General features: G+C 30.1%; 2 protein-coding genes across 4 annotated transcripts; one reads left to right on the forward strand and one right to left on the reverse strand.

Annotated features, from left to right (window-relative positions):
• Positions 1-5,707: 5,707 nt before the first annotated feature.
• Positions 5,708-7,027, forward strand: LOC108816817 (F-box protein At1g53790-like). Its single transcript, XM_018589380.2, has one exon. It carries the CDS (start codon positions 5,780-5,782, stop codon positions 6,929-6,931), a length of 1,152 nt encoding a protein of 383 aa, XP_018444882.1. The 5' UTR covers positions 5,708-5,779; the 3' UTR covers positions 6,932-7,027.
• Positions 7,028-7,807: 780 nt separating this feature from the next.
• On the reverse strand, positions 7,808-10,464 carry LOC108814576 (phosphatidylinositol:ceramide inositolphosphotransferase 1). Of its 3 annotated transcripts, none has more exons than XM_018587176.2 (11): positions 10,012-10,459; positions 9,818-9,907; positions 9,536-9,622; positions 9,393-9,461; positions 9,238-9,318; positions 9,094-9,165; positions 8,956-9,016; positions 8,762-8,864; positions 8,529-8,671; positions 8,336-8,450; positions 7,808-8,242 (listed from the first exon to the last, which is right to left on the reverse strand). In XM_018587176.2, exons 1-11 carry the CDS (start codon positions 10,042-10,044, stop codon positions 8,224-8,226), a joined length of 873 nt encoding a protein of 290 aa, XP_018442678.1. In that variant the 5' UTR covers positions 10,045-10,459; the 3' UTR covers positions 7,808-8,223. The 3 variants fall into 3 exon arrangements, with proteins under 3 accessions (XP_018442678.1, XP_018442677.1, XP_056847287.1); XM_018587175.2 differs by having other exon boundaries at positions 8,341-8,450; positions 10,012-10,458; XM_056991307.1 differs by having other exon boundaries at positions 8,341-8,450; positions 9,094-9,318; positions 10,012-10,464.

Consider the following 10,464-nt stretch of genomic DNA (forward strand, 5'->3'; position numbering starts at 1 on the left):
ACAAGACCACATCAGCGGAAGATGCATTAACTCACCGAAGCAGCTCTTTCTATTAGTTTTGGTCAGAATCGCATCAAATATGAGTTGATCATTTTTAAAATCGCTTGTAGAGACGAGAAAACGATATTATTGTGTGCAGTTTGCCAAACTAAGGGTTTTTTTGTCATCAACTTATATAGCTCATATTGACTCTGTGAACCAAACATTTATCTCGGTATTCATGTAGACAACAAAGGTCGGTTGTTTCATGGCACTTCGTGCTAATAGTTTCATGTTGTGTCTTCTTACGATTCTACATGGCTAATATTCAGTCTTCTAAAGCCAAGGCTCTCTATTATGAACCATAAAATCTTGTGGGGTGACTAATGGGGAAGATGGGATTATTGTTGAGTCTGATCGGGTTAATAGATTTGGTTTGGATCAGATTAATTTGTTTTTAAATTAAATTTTAAGTTTAAGAAATTATGGATGAACCCCCTTTTTCTTTTTTTTAGAACACCACAGATTGACTCATCAATACTATTAAAACAGAATCCCTAATATTAATAGTGTTCCACCATTAGTTTTTGAAGTTATTTGTACAAAACTATTCCATTTCATTTTTTGAAATATTTTAATCATTTTGACAACAATTTAATCATCCAATTAGAATCAACGATTATTTTGACCAATCATATTGAAGCTTATGACTATTCTCTCGATCGACCAATCCGAAGACCCATCCAACTCCTATACTAATAAAGGTTTATGATGTTGAAAAAAAAGAGTTTGTGGGTGAGAAAAAAGGAGATATCACTATATTTATGGTAACAAATATATTTATTTTAATACTATACGACTTTCTTACAAATCAAGATAAAACCATAAATGCTTATTAACAATAAGCGTTTATTTTCGGTAAAAGCTAAGCATATCCATCGTAAAATCCTTTTTAGCCGTTTTTTGAATAATTTGGTTTTAATAATCAGTTACATATATTACTTTGCGGATCTTAAATAATTTAATCTAATATCACTTATTTTGTGATACAAATCAAGTGATTTGTCTTTTTGTAGTGTAGTTTCCTAATTTCGGGCCATAACAAAATTGTCAACTTTCATTTTTGACATTATTTTATCGTTGTGTTTTTTATATGTTTGGAACAAATATATGAATCTAAGTAACTAAAAATATATAAAAACTTTTTTGAAAATTAAGATGTGCAAAGAATGATATTAAAATATGCTATGAGAATTTTTTTTAGTATTATATTTATAAATATAATTCTTTAGAATAAATTAAAAAATAATTCAATATTTTTCCAAAGTTAGCTTCTACAAATATAAATATACAAATTTTGTAGCCTATCTAACATCTCTGATTATTTTTCAAATGTAAACAATCAACACAATTTTAGGTATATCAGATTATCTTATATAAAAACACATAATCTTATAATTAACAAATTTATAGAATTTTAAAAGAGAACATTTTCCGCGCTTTTAAAGCGCGGATCAATATCTAATTAACTAATATTAAAATCAATTGAACCTTATTATGTAGTTTTTACTATATTATTTTTTACTTCCTACATGCGACATGGATTAACATAAACATGGTGATGTTGACATATTTTCTTACCTTGGATGTTTTCCACATGGAGTTTTTACTATATTATTATGTAGTTTTTACTATATTATTTTTTACTTCCTACATGCGACATGGATTAACATAAACATGGTGATGTTGACATATTTTCTTACCTTGGATGTTTGGTATAGATGACAAACTATTTTTCAATTATTATTGTAAAAAATATTCTTTATTCTTTCTTTAAATAGAAGATATGACATTACCTAAGATGATCAATATATATATATGATAATCAATGCTTTTAAATAATAAAGATTTGATAATAATTTTACATTCTCTATCATTTTTATTCTATTTTATTTTATTTTAGTAAAATAAATTAAACAATCACGTTAACTATATAGTAAAAATTTAGATTTTTCTGTATATGTTATATTTTAAATTTTTAAAAGCCACTGTAAATTAGTAAAACTGTTAAAAATCTCACTTTAAATTTTTTGTTATCAATGGTTTAACTTTTATATAAAACAAGATAAAAATGTTCAAAAAATTATATGAATAAGAATTATATATATCTATATATATTTAGTACCGTTTAAATTAAACTAGATATTATAAAAAATACATAAATATTTAAATTTCAAAATTTGCATTGAACAAATACTAAGAATTTAATATTTTATTTTCAAATTTTCACTAGATTTGTAAAAAGATTATAAATTACTAAAAATATTAAAATTCCATATTGAAAAATTAGTTATCAATGGTTTAAATTTTTTGTTATGAAAAAATACAAATGATTATAAAACCGTACTGGAAGCTCCTCTGGTCCAGTGGTTTAACCAATAGTTCATTAATGCTTTTACATTTGTAAAAAGATTATAAATTACTAAAAATATTAAAATTCCATATCGAAAAATTAGTTATCAATGGTTTAAATTTTTGTTATGAAAAAATACAAATGATTATAAAACCGTACTGGAAGCTCCTCTGGTCCAGTGGTTTAACCAATAGTTCATTAATGCTTTTACACTAGAAGGTATGAGTTTCAATTTCTAGAGAAGGCGAATTATGCAGAATATTGGAGAAAAATCTTACAAGAGGTCTTCGGCATGACGTAAAGCGTATCTTTATGAATGAATCTCATAAGGCGGCTCGGACGATGTAATCAGACAAAAATCCTTATAAGACATGTAAAATTGTCAGCTGTAGTATCGGCTCTGTAACGTTTCTTATAGTTTGTAATAGTATAACTAACTGGTGTTAAAAACACCATACTAGAGCTTGATCTGCACACCCATGTAAGTATTTATTTTGTTTTTTTATAAATAAATATATCAACATCTACATTTTATTTTATCTAATATTTAAAATAATCATGTATAATAATATTTAAATGTTCGATAGTACAAAATGTATGTTATACAAGTGAACTTGATGTTGTTAAAAATGGGGTACTGAAATCATAAAGAAAATTGACTTCAAACATGTAAATATGCCAATATAAATCATTTTTTATTTAAAAAATTATAACCCATCAAACCATTATTAAATGTTGATATAATATGGACAATAATAATAGAATATTAGAATATCATTCATATTATTGTTAGTTATCAAGTATGATGTTACACTTATACCTAGTAGATAAGTGTTTGGATTAATTTATCAATGATGGTTTTGATTTATATATTTGCACCAATTTAATTATATACGTAATAGTCATTGATCTTTCATTTATATAATATAATATAAAATATATATATATATATACAAAATAACACAAATAAATAATAATACATAAAAGTTTATGTATATACTAGATTTTGACCCGCCCTTCAAAAGGCGGGTATATTTTTTGTTTTAATCTTTTTTTTGAAAAATTATTTGTTTGTATTTGATTTATTTTATAATCATATTTGTGTTTGTTACTAATTTAATTTGATATAATAGTTTTTTAAATAAATGAAATATATAGATGGATCCAATATGTCACATTTATTGGGTTTTTAACCAAAGATTTAAACATAAGTAATTTTATGTTAAATTTAGATACTTGTTCATGTATTACAAAATTTATATGTGATTTGTTCTTTTTATTTTTAATTTGAAATTTATATATTTTAGTTTATAGAATTTTATATGATTTAAACGGATAGTCAAACCCAAACTAAAACCCATAAAATATGAATTGAAACAAAAATTTGAATTCTGAATAGACTTAAACCAAAATCTCATCATATAATTAAACTTCTTAATTTATTAATAATAAATATTACAATATCAACAACTTAAAATATTTGTGTTCAAATATTAATAACATAAACAATTTTTTGACCCACACTTGAAAGCACCATATATTTTATGATGTAAAATTTCATTAATAATTTTACAAAAATTATGTAAACTCGTAAAGATTTTGTCTATTTTGAAACAGGAAAATTCGGATATGTTTTCAAATCTATAGATCTAGTGATTCAATATGTAATCCGGTTTGGATTTCAAGAGATATTCATCAACTAAAATTTTGATAAAACCCACAAAAACCGTTAAAACCAGAGGTGCATGTTGAACCTATAGGTGATTGATATAATTAAATTTTATTTAAATTGTTATTTTTTATAAATTAAAATTTAATTTCAATGGTTTAATTAGATATTTAGATAATTATTAATTGATAAAAGTCATGTCCAACATAAGTATTTTTATCTCCTATTGGTATAGGTGAACATATGAACATGACCTATTGACCTATACCAAACATAACAAAACTTATAACCGCGGATCTTAAAACATGAACATGACCTATTGATATAGGTGTGGTCAAACTATTTAATAAAATAGATTAAAAACTATTAACTATTTAGAAGAAATATTATACAAAAAAACACAGATACGATTAAAACACACAAATATAATTTTTTTTTAAAATATAAAACAAAAAATATACCCGCCATTTTAGGAGCAGATCAGAATCTAGTTGTATTTGAATTATATACCGTAACTCTAATTTGTTGTAGAAAATGTTTAAATTATATTTTATGTGAAATGAAATATAAATAATTTAAATTTTAAAAAATTTCTAAATTTTTAAAAATTACTTTTTAATACTGATATATTTATAAACTATATTATTAAATTAGAAAAATGACCTATTAATAGTCCATCTATTTTATAAAATTATTAAAACTTTTTACTAATCAGTTAAGAAAAATATTCTACACAAATATGATTACAAAGAAAAACACAAATATGATTAAAAAAATACAAATATAAAAATTGAATTTTTAGAAAATGTAAAACAAAAAATATACTCACTCTTTGAAATGTTGATCAGAATCTAAATTGTATTATATTATCTTAATTAAACCACAGTTTATTTCCATTAATTTTTATAGTGGACATAATATTTATTAATGTAAAGTATCAATATTATTGTTTCCAAATGATATAATTTTTATTTATTGAACTACGTAAGGTTGTCCACAGTTTGTAATAAGTAGTGAACCACTAATATTTTGGAATTAAAGGGTGACTTTACAAAATATGCATACATCTTAGAAGCATTACAAAATTATTTTATGAATAATAATAATTACTGGAACTGAATTTATTCTGATGGATCCCAAAAGAAAAAAATAACCGCATATTACGTAACATATAAGTGGAAGTTACAGATTTAGGAAACCAACGTGGAAGTTACAATTTTTTTAATAAAGGTAATTATATAATATATCTAGATAATTAGTTAGATGCATTATATTTTATGTTGGACACAACCTTTAATCAATTGGACATGTTGAAGAATTAATATAATAGATAACATTCATTCCACGTGAGGTGCAACTCTTAATTAGTTAGTATATATATGAAGAGTGGAACAAAAATAAGTTATACGAAGCTTTCTGTACAGGGATTGGGGCAAAAGCCGTAAGTTGATATTAAGCCCATGTTTGAGATCGTTGCTATGCTTTTATAAATGTAGTTGAAAACTCAACATATTAAGCCCATGTTTGAGATCGTTGCTTTGCTTTTATAATTGTAGTTGAAAACTTAACAAGCCAAGTGGCCCAAACTCCAGATACACTTTCGTTAGTCCATAACATAGCCTGTTTTCTTTTTCTTTTTTGTCACGAATCCATAATATAACCTAAACGAGACTTTATCTAGGGTAGTAGGGTTTAACGCTTTTGATCTCCAGCCTGCCATGAAACTGAAGCAGCTCGAATCAGTGGATAACCTAACCATCTCGACATCCACTACACAATCTTCAATCCCAGTTGATCTCCTTATTGATATATTCTCGAGAGTGCCGTCAAAGTCTATAGCTAGGTTTCTTTGCCTTTCGAAATCATGGGCTTCCATATTTAGCCGTCCATATTTCACTGAACTGTTTCTGACAAAGTCCTCGAGTTATCCACGGCTCTTGTTCACCACTGAAGTTTATGACAAGTTATTATTATTCTCTGCACCTCAGACTCAAAACCTAGGTCCCAAATCTTCTGTTGTAGCCAGACCTTATCAAACACATTCCTCCAATCTTGAAATAACCTCCTCGCTCCACGGACTGATATGTTGTCAAGTTAAGAGCGGTGATTATACGACGCCGGTGATTTGTAATCCCGCCACTGGAGAGTTTCTTAGATTACCCAAATTGAAAAGGGATGAGCAAATGCAAACCCCGATGATTTATTGCGGGTATGATCCGACCGACAAAAAATTCAAAATGCTGAGTATATCTGATAACTTCAACACCAGCCAGGCTCGGGTTTTGACATTGGGGACTGGAAAGCATTTATGGAGAAAGATCAAATGCATACCCCATAATCCTGTGGTCTCTCAAGATCATATGATTTGTATAGATGGGGTTTTGTATTACCTAGCTTACGCTGATTTCGAGCCGATGGAGTATGTGATAGTTAGCTTTGATGTTAAATCTGAGAAGTTCAGCTTTATCAATATAGATAATGAAAGAACGAGATTAGGTTCCACTTTGATAAACTACAAGGGTAAATTAGGTTTAGTTCATTTTACAGATTACAATGGAAAAACTCTCCGCTTGTGGTTGCTAGAAGATGGTGGGACAAATAAATGGTCATCGAGTATCCATGAATTGCCGCTTCCGGGTACGCATCCATATACCAACAAATATCAAATTGTTGGAATGACTCGTACATGCGATATTGTGTTGTCGCCGCACCTCTTCTCAGACCCTTTTTATGTTCTTTACTACAATGTCGAGAGGAAGACTCTGGCAAGAATTGAAATACAAGGGTTGCAAGAGTTGAAATGTTACGGTGCTACAATTTATACCTTTCACGATTATTTTGAGGATCTGCAGCTTATGAAATGTCTTTAAGGCTTCGGTTTCTCTTCTTCTTATTAGTGTTTTCATTTTGCGCCTATGTTTTTCTATTCAGACTTTTTATTTTATTTGGGTCCATTCATTCAGGTTTTTTTTCACTTCCCCATATTTTTAGTTGTTTTTAAACTTACTTACTCCAAATTTTCTCACTGGTTCGAACATCGACGGAAGAATGCGATTTGCGATTAGACAACATTTCACTGACGATACATATATACCCCGACCTGCTAGAAAAATTAAATTCTAGTTGGGATTTGCGAATTTGTTCAAATGTATCACCCTCATCATAACAGCATTCTTATCAAACCCATAGATTAGGGCCGATGGTTCTCGTCTGTATAACTCCTATTAAAGTATTCTTTAACCTTTCCAATTTATCTATACGAAACAAATCTGACATGTGGTGTTCACATCAGTTAGCGATCTCTTTGAAATCATGGCATCCATATAAAACATGGCTAGGAGTCGTATATGTATTATACAAATTATACTCAAGATTTGAGTCCGCAATGAGCACGGTAAACTTGAGAGAGATGTCAACTAAATAACTGCCCACTAAACTAATATGGAACATGGTAAACAAGTGGAGATGATCCCACTAATATCAGAGAACACACGACGCCATGGTTCTTGTTATGATCTTATCACGTTCCTTCTTCAAAGCGTAGCAACATTTTCATTTTTGTTGTTGTTTTCCATATATACTGAATCCCATATGGTTTTGTTTGCTAGACTCTATCCCCAAGTATATTTAGTATTAACCTCCAAGTCTAATGAGAATACATTTTCTTCGACGGTAATATTTTTATTTAACTGTGAACTAAATTTTAGATGACGTGATTTCTATTCGAATAAAACGAATGACTGGTAAAAAACAGTATGAACTGCAATAGACTGTTGGAAAAATGACAAAAATGTAACAATAATACAAAGTTTAATATAACTAGATGTTTATAAGTATATAAAAGTTTCTCAAACGTCATTTACTATTTAGTAAAATGCTCTACAATCTTGCGATTTTCTCGTTGCTGTTGGTAAATGGCAAAATTAATAACCTAAACTGAAGTTTTAAGAAACAGTTGTAAGTTGTAAGATGGTGTTAAAGAAGACTTATGAACAAAGCACGCAAAGAAAGAAAAGGTGGCTGGTTAATATGTATAAAGAGAACGTTTCGTGTTACCCTAAAATACTTGACGAGCAAGAAACTAAACCCGAGCCGAGTCCTCAGGCACCATTGGTAGCGTTATCGTTGTGAACTCCATTGCTGTCTTCATAAATCTTCACATTCACTTGAGCCCTCGGTCTCTAAACAATAAAAGAAAGGACATTAAGATCAAACTATCAAGTTATCAATCGGAGGATTTGTCAGTGAAGTGAAAGCTGATTGGGAATGTGTACCCTACCCTATCTGCAGTAGGATCAACACCGTTCCCGTTCAAGAGTTTGTGATTCTCTTCCTTGGTTCTGTCTTTGGAGCTCAAAGGGAGTAACACCGTGGTCCGATCAGGCAACTCTGTTTCGAAAACAGAATCATATGAGAATCGAATCTCTCTGCAAAAGTAAAATCTGGAAGTATAAAGAGGATGGAAACCTGGAAGTTTCTTGTCGAGGAAGAAAACAACCAAGTTGACTGTATACCACGCAACGACAACATCCACTGTGTAATGTTTACGGGACGCAATAATCAAGAGGCTTTGCAAGATGGCAATGACCCAACCTAACAGCTTTATAAACCTAATAAAAGAGAGAAGAAGGAGAGACATTTGTGTAAGCTAATAAAAAGACATTTTGTAGAAGAAAGTAACTGTGTAACTAACTAACTACCTTTTAGAACCGTATTTCTGGTAAGTGAGGACAAAGACAAGTGTGAATATCATATGAGATGAGAAAATCAAATCTCCACATCCGTATATCACCCCACGAGGAACTGACATCAATCAGAATGTTATCCACATAAAGAGCGAGGAGAAGTTTTACAACAGAAAATATGTGTTAAGAGTGAAAATGTTAGAACTCACAGTTAATCAAGAGCACCTCAAGAACGCTATGTGGGCGTGGCAACGTGGCAAGCTCAGAACCCTGTAAGTAACAACACACCAGAATAAACACATGGATATGAAACTTGCATAGAGCTTTTTATCTTAAATTTTACCTACCTCTCGACAGTGATAGTTAGGGCCAGGAAGCTGAGTAGCATAGAATGTTATTACTCGGAGAAACTGACAAGCCTGTTTAAACGGAGCAGGCCTTGAAAATAGCTTTTTTTTTTTAAAGTAGCAAAGGGAAAAGGGTAGACTTACAACTAAGAAGGCGAGAACCCTGCACCATATCAAAACCGTGTATATCTTCTTGCTTTTCATGATGAATGGATGGAAAGTCCACTGCAATTTTTATTAAGGTCATTCATATAACATCTGCTCTGCTTGGTCAGAACGGAATCAATTAAGAAACTCACCAGTAAAAACGAAAGAAATACACAAGTGAACACAGTTTCACTTATGTAGCTTTTATCTTGACCAAGCTCCTACAAATAAAAAAATTAGAAACTTCAATTCTGAATAAAAAAAGGGATCAAGCTGAAATAGATGGGAGACAAACCGGAAGAGCAATGTATCCAAGATCTTGAAGCGTTGGTCCAGGCCGATGAATATAATGAACTCCCCTAGCAGCTAACCCATGAATATACTTCCCACATAACAACAGATCATCAAGTGTCAAAACTAACCAATTAAAATAAATAAATAACTTCCAACACTAAACTAAAACTAAAGCAACCAAAAGTAGTAAAACCATAAAGGGTAATATATCTAGTCTTATCTACGCAGCTCCAGCTATTTCAATTACAGAGTGAAAGTTATCAAACGAAAAGATTGGGAAAACCTGACAGAGAAGACCAGCAAGAAGGTACTTCCAGTTCTCAGCGAGGAGACCAATCTCTGTCGTTACTTCCGAACAAACTCGCTTCCATAGCTATATATTAACAAAAACACAATGAGCCTATTTACCAAATCAGCTACTTATTATAATTACCAAAATAATTACAGAATTCGAAAAAAATAAAATAAAGGAAGAACCTTTGAAGCTTCGCGGCGAATGTAAAGCGTCATTATTCTTTTATTGATGTTCTTCCACTTCCATACTACTTCAGACCAAACCAAACCAAACCAAAAAAATCAAAATTTTCAACAACTGATTTCGAATTTGATCTGTGGAATCGGAAAGAATGTCGTAAATTCTCCGAACGTATGCGCAATAATCGTCTGATCGAAAAGGGTGAAACGAGAAGGACGGTGACACCAAAAGAAGATCAAAAGACGAGAGACAGAGAGAGAAGAATCTAAGAAGAGAGAAGCTTTTTTAAATTGGAAAGGAAAAAGGAATATATTTTTGCTTTAGGAGGATCTGAGACGACGATGATCAACAAAAGCCCTAACTACAATTTCCCCTGGTTAAAATCAGCGTTTTGCTAAAAAAAAAAGGAAAAAAGAAGAAGAAGAAACATTTAAGGATCGTTTGGGTGTGATTAT

Source organism: Raphanus sativus, chromosome 7 (assembly GCF_000801105.2).
Source record: "Raphanus sativus cultivar WK10039 chromosome 7, ASM80110v3, whole genome shotgun sequence".
Classification (NCBI taxonomy): domain Eukaryota; kingdom Viridiplantae; phylum Streptophyta; class Magnoliopsida; order Brassicales; family Brassicaceae; genus Raphanus; species Raphanus sativus.

Excerpts from the sequence above, each read along its gene's own strand:
- LOC108814576 (XM_056991307.1), bottom strand. The coding sequence starts at position 10,044 with ATGACGCTTTACATTCGCCGCGAAGCTTCAAAG. Across the intron at positions 8,865-8,955 it reads TGAGGTGCTCTTGATTAACT|TTCCTCGTGGGGTGATATAC; the intron begins GTGAGTTCTAAC and ends GATTGATGTCAG. Across the intron at positions 8,451-8,528 it reads CCTCGACAAGAAACTTCCAG|AGTTGCCTGATCGGACCACG; the intron begins GTTTCCATCCTC and ends TTTTCGAAACAG.
- LOC108816817 (XM_018589380.2), top strand. The coding sequence starts at position 5,780 with ATGAAACTGAAGCAGCTCGAATCAGTGGATAACCTAACCATCTCGACA.